Here is a 12,702-nt window from a genome sequence, read left to right as displayed (position 1 = left end):
TTTACTGTATATGTAATAAGCCAGTCATCATGGCGGTTATTATGGTATGCTGTATAGCACAGTACTTGTACGTAGCGTGTACATACTCTAACGTATAACATAGTGAACTGTAATATAGTGTCTGTAGTATTATGTATATCATAATATCTTAAAATAAGCCAGTCATTTTTTTTTTAAAGATTTTATTTACTCGTCACAGCACATACAAGGAGGGGGAGCGGCAGGCAGAGGGAGAAGCAGTCTTCCCACTGAGCAAGGAACCCGATGCCAGACTCAATCCCAGACCATGACCTGAGCCAAAGGCAGACGCTTAACTGAGCCACCCAGGTGTCCCAATAAGCCAGTCATTTATATTTCCAGTTTATAAAATTAAAATTACGCTAATGGGCAGAATGCTGATTTTGCGCCCTCCCTTGGGTGTGCGTTACAGCTCTGTGCTCTCACATTAGTGGGTTACTGATCTATGTAAGAGAGGAGAGCAAAAGACAGTTCTTTGGTTTGTCGGAGTTTTCTTTTATCAGATACGCCGAGATCACAGTTGTCAGTGCCTTCTCTCCTTTCAGGCCTTTGGGACCCTAACTTGAACGTGGAACAGAATTTAAAAAAAAAAACCTCCTAGTCTCTTACAGAGACTGTTGCAGGGACTCCAGTTAGTCCACCGAGAGTAAGAAGTTTAAAAGTTCACCTCAGACTGGCAGACAAGAGTTTGGCCTCCGTGTGTTTGGATGTGCGCGAGGGCGGGGGAGAAGCGTGGTGTCTGGTTAAGCGTGGCTGGCAGCAGGCACGCACGAGGGGCGCGTGGGAAAGTTCCTTCACGTGCCTGCCCTGCAGAGTGGTGGGGGTCCACCCTGCACGGGCCCCCGCTGATAGCGATGAGTGTCTTCGCTTCCATTTTGAGAATGTAGGCAGAGCCATCTGTGTGGCCCACAGTAGCTCCAACCCATCGCACCCCAGACCTTTTCTAAACTTTAATGAAAGATTTCAAACAAAGATTCTTTCCTTGGCGTTTCACTTTTTCGTCTCCCCAGCTGCGTGTCACTGTACCCTCTAGCCCTCTCTCTTTCAGACCTGTTGCAAAGTAAGTTGCAGACATCTGTATACTGTCCCCAAAACGCATATTATTTACTAGAGCTCAGTATGTCTTGTTTGTCTTTTGAGGTGAAGTGCACGATTCTTAAGTGCTCTTTAAGTCTAAACTTAATGAGTTTAGACCGACGTGTGCCTGTAAAATCCAGACTCCGGTAAAGACATCGAAGAACATTATCATCACCCCCAGCTGCATACTTTGAATTTAAATTTTGTAGCCATGTATTTTTTCACTTTGAAATCATTTCAGACTTTAAAAATGTTCGAAAAGTAGTGAGTACGAAGAATTCCCATCTGTCCTTTACGCAGCTTCCCCATGTTGTAACATCTGACAGAGCCATAGTCCAGGTATCTGTCGGGAAGTTAACGCTGACATGATAACTGTGAACAATATACAGACCCAATTTCCATTTTAACCAGTTGTCGCTAATGACCTTTCTCTGCCCCTGGATCCTGCCCAGACTCATACCTGGACTTAGTCACCTTCTCCCCAGTCTGTCATGACCTTGACCCTTTGGAATAGCATAATGGCCATTAACTCTTTAGAAGAAGTCCCTTAGCTTGGATCTGTGTCATGTTTTCTCATAGTTAGATTTGAGTTATGCTCTTTGGGCCAGAATCCCACAGGAGTCTGCCTTGGTGCTTCTGGGGCCTCTCGTGAGGCAGCATGTGATGTCAGAAATCTCCCTCCCGGTGGTGCTAACTCTGGTTACTGGTCAAGGCACTCTCTGCCAGACTGCTCTGTGGAGTTCCTGCCTTCCCTTCGTAGTCCTAAGTGTATTTCAAGGAGACCTTTTGAAGCTATGGAAATACCCTGGTTCTTACCATATTTCATCTATTCTAGCATCCATTCAGGAGTCGGCTTTTGAGAAACAGTGTTTTTTTTTTTAATTTATTTTACATGTCTACTGAACACAGCCAATTTCTCTTCATTTATTCAGTTATTTATATTAATATGGACTCACAGATATTTTACCCTCTGGGCCCTCTGGGCTATAAATCTGTTACTACTATTATTTTATTGTTCAGATTGTTGAGATTTGCCTTTAGGATCCCTTTCAGTTGGCTCCTGTGCCCTTCTGCTCTGATCCCATTATTGTTTGAGTACTTCTTTATTTAGTGACACCTCAAGATGTTTCAGGATCATCTTGTACTTCCCTGCTCCAGCCCAGGAATCCACTATTTCTCTAAAGAGCTCTGGTCCCTTTTATTGGAGAATCCCACTTTTTAAAAAACTTGTGTGGTCTCTGACCTGCACTCATGCTTCTGAATGGCTGTAAATTGTTATATGAGCTTCCAGAGTCTTAAAAAGACAAACTTTGGGGTGCCTGGGTGGCTCAGTTGGTTAAGCGACTGCCTTCGGCTCAGGTCATGATCCTGGAGTCCCAGGATTGAGTCCTGCATAGGGCTCCCTGCTCAGCAGGGGGTCTGCTTCTCTCTCTGACCCTCCTCTCTCTCATGCTCTCTCTCTCTCTCAATAAATAAATAAAAATCTTAAAAAAAAAAAAAAAAAGACAAACTTTACAGGCACTCCACAGAGCAGAGGGCTGGAGGCCGTGGTGACAGGACACCCAATCCTGAAAGAAAGATGCCTGTCTAACCTGAAGGTGGAGGGCTTTTAGGATCGGCAGTGTTTTGAGGACCTCGTATAAAACTAGGAGCCCAATCCCTGCCTCCTGGGCGCTTTGAGAGTTGGAAATCTGGCTGCGGTGGTAGCCGCCCAGCTGAGAAACGAGCGCAAAGGGCTCTTGTGCCGTGGAGGGAGGTGCTCGGAAGCAGCAAACAGACGCCTACCTATTGGTGCTCTTCCGGCCGCCCCAGATAAGGACACGGGTTACGGTCAGTAGTGGGACTAGGTGCTATCCTGAGTTCCCTTCCAGTGCTCAAAGGCCTGCAGACACAATGACCTCTCTGATCAATAGCAAAGCAAACCCCTTGCATGTTTGGCTGTGAAGCCTGTTGGCCAGATGTGTCTCAGCAGGCATTGGTGACCCTGTAGGACAGCTATAAAAGGCAGATGCCAAAAAGGATTGACACTTTAAAACCACAGTGTGGCCAGTGCCCTGACATAGTTCCTCCAGGGGTGCAGAACCACTGTGTCCCTGAAGAGCCATCTGTGGGGCTTGGGTGTCCTCTCTTGGCTTTCAGAAGTCACCCCACCCACCAACTTGATCTGGCTTAGGTTGTCGTAGCAAGACCTACACTGCCCATCAGTTTTTTATTAAATATGTTGGTAGGGCAATGGGTTCTCCTGCTTATTTTCTAAATTGAAAGTTTTTTATGGACTGTGGGAAAGGTTGGGTTTTGATGGCAGTATCTTTGGTGGCTTGAGGGTCTGTCATTACTTCTAGAATGGTGTCCATGGTAAAATGTGTTGAAAAAATAGGGTGGAAGTCGTGAGGTTAAGTAGAGCAATGTGGTCTTGAAATCATATGGTGAACTTCCCTGGGGATGCCAAAGAGCCAGAGTTTCAGACAGTAGTGAGCAGTACTGGGGCTTTCCTTAGGGGTGAGTAGTCCTAGTGCTGTCTTAGAAGTCGGAGGATGACACGGGAGGGTGTCTGGCCAGCCAGGTGAACACGCCACACAGCACTAAATGAGACCCAGAAGAGCAGAATCCATACCAAGCCCTCAGCTCCTCAAGGACATCGAACAGTCGTAAATCTATGCACACCCAACATCAGAGCACCTAAGTACAGTAAGCAGATCCTAACAGATGTGAGGGGGAAGTAGACCACAGTAGAAAAGAGTAGGGGACTTTATTACCCCACTTTCAGCAGTGGACTGGAGCCACACCAGGGGCTTTTCTGTTTCCATTGGTGAGCAGCCGCTCTGACTAGAGCATGCCTGGAAAACCCAAGACGTGGTCTTTGCCATCAGAAAGCTTACCTGCGTGGTCCTCAAAGAGCAAATAAGAATGGAAGAATTGAAAAAATGTTCACGTGGCACAAGAGACTACAGGTCGAGAAGGGGCAAGGTTGTTGAAGTAGGCTGAGCTGTTCTGAAGGGTGCAGGTTCCTAAAGGGGAGGGAGGAGGAGGGAGCTCCTCAGGCAAGGCGGGCCTGTGAGAGCCTGGGTGTCAGGAAACTGAGGCTAGATTAGAAGGCTCTTGGATGCTAAGTCGAGGCCCCTGGATTCCATGCTGTGGAACCTGGGGAGGGTGTTGGCAGTTTGGAAGAGGAGTGGATTGACTACAAGGGAAATGAGTCAGACTAATGACTAGACGTGGGGTTCTGGGGACAAGGACCCAGTTAGGCTACAGAAGATGGCTGTGTGAGCTCTCACAGGGTGAAGGGGTGTGCTGGGTTGGGGATTGGAGTTGACTTTGAGATTGCCAGCTGGGGTGGACCGGGCACAGGGGATGCCCAAGGTTGGGAAGACTTAGTATAAATGAGCTTGTGGAGGTTTGCGAGAGCTTGGACCTGACCTTACCCAGCACAGGTAGGACCTCTGGTAATGACCTATATTAAATACTATGCTTCCTGGGCTAGCTTTGTATTTTTTCAAATTGAAGTAAAAAAATCCAAGCACACACCTAACTATCCCCCTCCTTTTTTTTTTTTTTTTAACCTCAGGTTGACCCCAAAGATTGGCTTTCCATGGAGTGAAATCAGGAACATCTCTTTCAATGACAAAAAGTTCGTCATTAAGCCCATCGACAAGAAGGCGCCTGTAAGTTTCTATGGATTTCAGGCGAGGGTTACAGTTTTTCATTCTTACAGCCAAATGTGTTTTCAGGATAACAGATTTCTCTATATGACAAGCACTTGGGGGGAGGGGTATGGAGGGAGTGGGGTAAACGAATTGCCAGCAGGTTACATTGAAGTTCAAGGACCCCTTGAAGTAGAGGTACACGGGGGCCCAGGTGTCCCTCAACAGCTAGCTGACTGTGTCCCCTGAGCTTTCAAGTGGTCTTCATTCCTTATGAAGGAAAGGGCAGTTCTGAGTCATTGACCTTTGCCAAATGATAAGCATCTTACGAAATGTTGCATTTCTGGGCTGTGAAATGTTCATGTTCCTGTGGAAAACCAACCTACCTCCAGAAGGTGTACCTGGGGTAGGGGGGCTCACCCCCGCACCTCCCTGGAAGCCAGCTGGGGCACAGACATGATTGCTTACAAGCCTCAAGGGCCAGCATTGGCTTTCAGAGCTGTCTCTGCAGCTTACCCATGTTAGGAAAAGTCAGACCTGCATCTGGAGCATTGCCGGGCCCTACGGTCCCTCTGTGCCTCACCTTCTCTTCCAAGAATGTTCAACTCTGCTTTCCTCTGACCCCCTCCTGGCCTCTCCAGCGCTCTTTCTGCAGGTGCCTTCTCTTTGGGGCTGATGTGGGAAGTGGCTCCTCACAATGAGGAGGCTGGTGGGGCAGTCTTCCTGGGAGGGCTTGGCTAGAAAAGGGATTTCCATTCCTGGAGTTTGAAGAATCTGGGCTGTGAACTAGTAACTGCAAAGACTGGTGTGTTAACAGAAATTCATTTCAGTTTTATTGATTATGACATTTAAATTTTCAGCTGATTGCTCAGAAAATTTGACATACGTACATACTGTAGTGTGATTGAATGGGTGAGGACTTTGTTTTCTAATCAGAAATCTGATTCTTAAAGAAAAGTGCCATTTGAAGAATAATCTCTTCTTTCTTAGAGCTGCTATGATTTTTACCAGAATTATAGATTGGAAAGGACTTGGTGTTTTGGTTACGGTGTGGGGCTTAGAGAGGCCAGCGTGGGCTGCGGTCCAGGCCGGGGCCGTCTGGAGCCTTCCGGGGCTGGGGCCCCATGGGGCGAGGGGCACCCCACGTGGAACAGCAAGTGGCGTCACTGTCCAAATGCTCCTCCCCACAGGCCGGTTAGTCCGGCATAAGTGAAAACCAGAACGCTTGACGCTGTTCGTGAAAGTATTTTCTCCTTTACTGAAAACGTCTCCTGCTGTTTGTAAACTCTTGACTTCTACTCCATGGGTAGTTGCACAGTTGTTGACAATTAAAGCAGCATTTAATACAGACTCTGCAGCTCCATGGAAACAGGCCACATTAACATTCAGCACCACAGCCCGGGGGTCACAGTGTACCCATGTTAACGTGGGCCGTGAGATCGGGGCAGCCAGGATAGCAAGAAGATCCTGAGGGTCTTGGCTAGGCTGCTGTCTGCTCACAGGGTGGTGCTCATTTTTCAGAACTTTTTTAGACATGTGACCGACAGAAGCAAGCAGACTGGACTATTTAAGGATTAAGTTGTGTGTGTGTTTTGGCATAAGTTTAGCTTTTGAAAAGCTGCAGAATTTTTCCTAATCTTAAAATTCCAAGCAAAAGCAGTTGTAGTGCTTCTGGTTGAATTAGTTGAGCATACTTTTACTAGTTATATGTGGAGCCATTGATTAAAGAAAAAACAGGCTGAGAGAAGCATGTGTTGGTTGCGTACTACGAGTCGAGCTGTATTCTAGGACTGTGTGTGCAGCAGGAACAGAGTGGGCTTCCCACCCTTATAAAGTCTGCATGCTGGTGGAAGAGATGCATGAACACAAGTGATGTGCTTTCTGGCTGTGACTTCCACAGTGCAGCTGTATTTAATCACCCACCAGGATGAGGCGATGAGAGGCGGGGGGCAGTGTGGGGTGGGTCGTGAAAGTATTTTCTCCTTTATTGAAAACGTTCAGATGGTTGGGTCAGGAAGGCCTGACCAAGTGGGCAGAAGACGTTGTCAGACTCCTGTCCTGGAGGTGGGGGTTCCACACGAGGAGCTGGTTTGAGGGAATGAGTCCCCATGGCCCTGTGCACCTCGCCAGGCTCGCTCTGCTCCTTCCTTCCTCTATGGCATTTCCCAGGTTCAGGCTTTGTACTTGGGGCGGCAGAAAGTCACATTTCCAAGTTTAAACTATCTCCGCAAGATGGACAGGGAAACCCCAAAGGTCCGAGTTGGCTCATAGGTGAGGCTTGGGATTCCTTTTCTCGGGCTGACTTTTGTGGAGGGCACCCCGACGCTGGGCAGTTTCCATGGCAAGCTCACAAATGAGCCATTGTCCTGTCATGCTCCCGATGACCAGGCATTTCCCGTAGAAAAGCCAGTTTCTCCTCCTGCCAGCTTGGATACTGCGGGGATGGGGCCTGAAACACTGAATCCTCTAAGCCTGCCCGGTAGTCCTGTGTGGGGTTAAAACAGCTTTGTCTCCTTCAGAAAAGAGCCTTTTGTTCCTGCGGCCTCATGGAAGCTGGAGAAGGCTCTTGGGCAGCTACCTGTTTAACAACTTATAAGAACTGCCATATCCCTGGGAGCAGCTCTGCCCTCAGCCCAGGGGAGCCCCGGGGTGGGGCCTGGTGGGAGAGTGTCCTAGAGGCTCCTAAGCTTGTTGTTCGACAACTTTATGGCTACTTTTCCATCTCCTTTTCTCTCGTATTCTTAGGGACTTGGATTCATTTCCATGAGCTTTCCTCTTGCCTCGAGTTTCAGTTTTTAAGATCTCTCTCTGCCAGAGTTTAGAAAGCCTGCCCCACATCTCCTCGGTGTTGTGGTTTTGCATTAGGAGGCTTGGGCTGGGTACTCGGACTTAGAAATCCTTAAGTAAATACTGGTTTCAGTGTTTGTTTTTAACTTGAAGCCTGAGACTAGGCAGCCCAGGAAATGTCCTCTGCCTGCTGCTTTCGCTGTCCCCAGCCATGTGCAGGCCTTGTCTTGGGCCCACCGGCTGCGGTGATGTACTTGCAGCGTCTGCCCTTGATGGTTTTTAAACTGACCTTGTTCTAAGGAGGAGTTGGTGCTAATCAGAGTTCCTTTGCAATGCTTAGGAGCCACAGCCAACACCTAACGTGGGTAGCACGTCTGTGTGGCCGTAACAAAAGATTGTTTTCTCTTACGTAATGGAGGCGGTGCTTCTCCCAGCTCTGCAGACGCTCCCTGGCAAACCCGATGACTTAATAACGAGTGTGCGCAAGCTCCACCTAGGAACTCCGTGGGCTCGCGGCTTTGACAGTACCGTCTATCCAGCATTTCTGGAACTGATGAAAAAACTGAGAAGCTACGTAGGGCCTTCTGGGGTGTGTTGGTTAGCTCCCTGGCGTGTCCTTTCTGGTTTCAGAAGTCGCTGTGGAACACGTCACACTGTTTCTTTGTTTCAGCCACCCTGCCCCTGTTCCAGAGGTCAGAATCTGGATGCCAGGGGCCCCAAGCTGAGAAGAGAAAGGGAAAAAAGAGGAAGCAGACTGGCATTTTATTTTTATTTATTGATTGATTTTTTAAAGATTTTATTTATTTATTTGACAGACACAGTGAAAGCGGGAACACAAGCAGGGGGAGTGGGAGAGGGAGAAGCAGGCTCCCCGCTGAGCAGGGAGCCCGATGCCGGGCTCGATCCCAGGACTCCGGGATCATGACCTGAGCCGAAGGCAGACACTTAACCCACTGAGCCACCCAGGCACCCCGCAGACTGGCATTTTAAAATAACTTTTAACAAGAGTTTCTAAACCCTCTCTCCTCTCCCATCCCCTGCATTAATCGCAGCAGTAGCAAGAACTAGGAGGCAAGGCCGTGTGCCGTCCCTGTCCCACGTCGCAGACTTCTACAGTCACAGTCCTAAGGTTCTCGGATGCCTTGGTCTGTTCTGTTCAAGAAGGCTCTTCCCTAGCAGTTTTGTCAGGCAGCCAGCAGTCTGTGAGTGAGCCTCCTGTCCCGCTGACAGTGTCTGAGTTAATCCTCGCAGCAGTCCTGTTAGATTACTGTCCTCCCCACCATGCAGCTGAAGGTGTTCAGATTCCAAGGAAGTGACTCGCTCAAGGTCACAGGCTTAGACGTGGCAGAATCCAGACCATTTGTTGGGTCCCGGGGATAGAGAGATGAATGAACACAGCCCTGCTGTCGGGGGAGCTGCCCGTCCAGGGGAAGGTAGAGACCAAACCAGGTGCGTCAGCGGACATGCCGGCTCCCCCGTGGAGCATAGGGGGCACAGGAGGTGTGCCAGTGAAGCCGGAAGCAGGAGCACTCCAGACAGGAGCCTCCGTGCCATCTCCTCGGGTCTGTGGGGTTGGACAGGACATCCCAAGTAGCAGGGCTGCTTTGAGCAACTAAGTTGGCGGGCACGCAAGTGCAGTTCAGGTGCACAAGGGGTAGGCGGGGGCTGCGGGGCCGGACTCCGCACACGTGCCCAGCCACGGCGTCAGTACCTGGGCCTGGAGCTAAGCAGGCTGGCGTCAGGTGTCCGCTAGTGACCCGATGGATGCACTGGTGGCCGTGTGGGAGGCCAGGGTTGAGGCAGAGGAGACCAGAAGCCCAATTAGAAGTCGCTGCACCCCAGGCAGGACAGGGGGATGGTGGTTCTCTGGCTGGCGGGGCCAGAGGGTGTCAGCCTGAAGACCAGGCAGCGCTGGGCCTCGGTCCCGGGTTTCCCAAGGCTGTAAGACCTCTTGCCTCGGAGAAGCTTTACCGTCCAGCCAGAGAGGTTTCAGGGTGTGCGCACATGCATACCCACAAAGACACACAGTTGCTCTGTCCCAGAGAATCCAGATCCCACGGCACCAGGAACTTTCTGTCCCGTCATTTGGAGTCAGTGGCTTTTCCTTGAAGTCTCTTTCTGGCCCCATACTCTGCTACATTTGTCCTTTTAGAAAAGGTCATCTAGAACTTTGTGAAGTCGGGTTTGGAAGAAGAAAGCCAAAGGAAAGTGTTCCTCCTGCTTAGAGTCCACCCTGTTCTGTTCTGTAGGACTTCGTGTTCTATGCCCCCCGCCTGCGCATTAACAAGCGGATCCTGCAGCTCTGCATGGGGAATCATGAGCTGTATATGCGCCGCAGGAAGCCCGACACCATTGAGGTGCAGCAGATGAAGGCCCAGGCCCGGGAGGAGAAGCACCAGAAGCAGCTGGAGCGGTGAGCGGGGTGGAGGCCAGCAGGACGGGGCGGTGTTCTCCCAGACTAGATGGCCCTGCCTGCGCTGTTCTCCATCAGAGGCGCCAGGGGAACATAACCTAGCGAACACGGGTGGAGCCTCAGGGGGCGAGGACCTTCGGAAGTTACTGCGTGGGGCCCAAGGACCCGCTCAGGGAGCTGCCTCCTGAGTCCATACCATCTGGAGGTGGGGCCTGGACTGGGCACTGGTGATGCGTGTTGACATGACAGGTGTCTGCCAGCACCTAAACCTTCCTGCACCGCCCCTCGCCCTGTAACAGGCAGCAGCTGGAGACCGAGAAGAAGAGGAGAGAGACCGTGGAGAGAGAGAAGGAGCAGATGATGCGGGAGAAGGAGGAGCTGATGCTCAGGCTGCAGGACTACGAGCAGAAAACCAAGAAGGCAGAGAAAGGTGGGTTTGTGCCCAGTGCTTATGCATGCAGGGGTGCATTCCGCAGCGAGGAGTAGATGGACCGTCAGCACACCCACAGCCAGGAACGTCTCAGCTTAACACAGCACCCACAGGAGAGACTCGAGGCTGAGAGCTGACCATGGGTGTTTGGATTAGAAGATAATCTTTTGATTATCTTGATACTTTTGATGCTGTGCTGGTTCTGTGCTAAATGCTTTATGCACATTTTTAAATTTTCCCTCACTCCTTTGAGGTTAGTACTGAGTCATCCCCATATTCCTGATGACGATGTTAAGGTTTAGCAGGGAAATTAATCTGCCTGACGTCGCACAGCCAGTGAGTGCCCAAACCATGCTACGATGCCTCCTGTCTTATAAACTAAAAACTGGGCGAGTGGTATGGTTTCTGCATGTCTGCCAACCTACCCCAGCCCTGGCCAGGGGAGGGGGAACCCTCCCTAGCAGTTTCTAACTGCCGCAAGGATGTTGTCTATGTGCACAGCAGGGAACGCACCGCAGTGGGCTTTCCTCTGTGTCGGTAGAAGCAGAGGCCCCCCATGCAGTGCTTTGTAGCTTGTGCTGTGAGTCCCGCCCTGGACCCCATGCCAGGCATCCAGGCTGGGAATTCAGGGCCCTGTGCTCTCTCCAGAACTCTCAGACCAGATTCAGAGAGCCCTGCAGCTGGAGGAGGAGAGGCAGCGTGCCCAGGAGGCGGCTGAGCGCCTGGAGGCAGACCGCATGGCCGCTGTGCGGGCCAAGGAGGAGTTGCAGAAGCAGGCCGCAGATCAGATGAAGAGCCAGGAGCAGCTGGTAGGGCTCCCGGAGTCACACGGTGCTGAATTACCGAGAGGCTGCCCCGGGAGGGCCAAAAAGTGACACCTGCCTTATAATGGTGTCGGGGACTGTAAGATGATCTGCTCGAGGGAGAAAAACCTGGTGGGAGGGGCTGTGCTGGTGGTGGGGCCTCAGGCGGCCCTGGTGCAGCAGTCTGGGGGGCCAGACGTGGAGGCATGGTCTGGAGGACACGGTGGGCAGCCATGGGCACTGCTGACTGGGGAGGAGGTGGGGACGAGGCCCATCACCAAAATATGTGGCTGTCCATTTGCAAAAGGGCTCTCCCCAAAGACCCCAGAAATCATTTCCGCTTCGTGCCCTTCACCAGGCCGCAGAGCTAGCCGAGTACACAGCCAAGATCGCCCTCTTGGAGGAGGCCCGGCGGCGCAAGGAGGACGAGGTCGAGGAGTGGCAGCACAGGGTGAGTCTGCAGGTGCAGGCGCTCAGGGCGGGGAAGACAGCCTGGGGCCAGGCTGGGGGGTCGCATAGGAAGGCTCGGGATGTTGTGCAATGTTCTGCCAATCCCAGCTGTGCTGCTTAGGCTGAAATCCCCATAGGAATGGGCTGCTCTGTGCACTGGGGAATCCACTGTTGGATTAGCAGGGAACAAGGAGCCTCTTGTTCATTTGCACCCAGTTGTTCTGGCCACCCCACGCTGTTGAGCCGCATCAGGCAGCCCCCATCAGGAGCTAGCTTTAAATCTGGTCACGTGGGTGCTCCCAGCGACAGGCCACAGCACCTCAAACAAGACCTCCTACCTCTCCTGACCACTGATGTATGCAGCATGGCACCATGGAAAGATCTGGACTTGGAGGTGTCGAGACCGGGGACAAGGCTTCCAACTCTGCTCTCATCCACTGTGTATGGAGCAAGTGTCCTGACCTCTCTGAGCCCCCGTTTCCTTGTTAGAGATGGGGAGTAATAGCTCCTCCCCATGTTCCAGTGCAGTGTCCAGAGAGCCTGTCTCCCCAGCTGAGCCCCCACGCCCACCGGGAAAGCACGGTCCCCAGGGGAGCTTTGGATATGTTCAGTGTAGACCTCTGCCAAGCTGTGGCAGCCCCCCACCCCTCCCACCTGTCCTTGCCCATGCTTCCCCATCTGCACTGGCCCCTTCTGGGGACACCTGGGGCCTCTCCTCACCCCTCTTAAGCCCCACCCCCGAACACAGGCTGTGTACAAAAGACTTCGTTCCGTCCTTAGGTTTTTGGAGAAAGTGTTCATTGAGAAAAGCTGGTTGCAGAACAGGTTCAAACTAAGCTCATCTCCGGGGTTGGAATGGTGGTGAGGTGGGCATGACTGGGGATGTGTACCCAAGAGAAGTTGCTGGAAGGCTTAGGGGGTCACAGCAGGTAGGAAAGTGCTTGAGCACTGTGCCAGGCAGCAAGGAGCCTGATAAATAGTGGCCACACAAGGAAAGAGAATAAGGCTGTACTCTAAAATGGGATAGTGGCATTTTCTCGTGGCTGGAGGATTTTTGTTTAATAATTTCCTTTTTTTTTTTCT

General features: G+C 51.2%; 1 protein-coding gene across 1 annotated transcript in view; it reads left to right on the top strand.

Moving 5' to 3' along the window:
* EZR (ezrin) overlaps nt 1-12,702 on the top strand; it is a 52,141-nt gene that overhangs the window by 37,447 nt on the left and 1,992 nt on the right. The window contains exons 8-12 of the mRNA XM_081829244.1: nt 4,661-4,757; nt 9,773-9,936; nt 10,236-10,366; nt 11,015-11,175; nt 11,528-11,620. Coding sequence (XP_081685370.1) covers nt 4,661-4,757; nt 9,773-9,936; nt 10,236-10,366; nt 11,015-11,175; nt 11,528-11,620 — 646 coding nt within the window. The remainder of the gene's footprint in view (nt 1-4,660; nt 4,758-9,772; nt 9,937-10,235; nt 10,367-11,014; nt 11,176-11,527; nt 11,621-12,702) is intronic.

The sequence above is a fragment of the Leptonychotes weddellii genome, chromosome 8, assembly GCF_054177405.1.
Source record: "Leptonychotes weddellii isolate Sample4059 chromosome 8, ASM5417740v2, whole genome shotgun sequence".
Lineage (NCBI taxonomy): Eukaryota > Metazoa > Chordata > Mammalia > Carnivora > Phocidae > Leptonychotes > Leptonychotes weddellii.
Note: the sequence above shows the minus strand (reverse complement) of the source record. Positions and strands in the feature narration are given on the sequence as shown.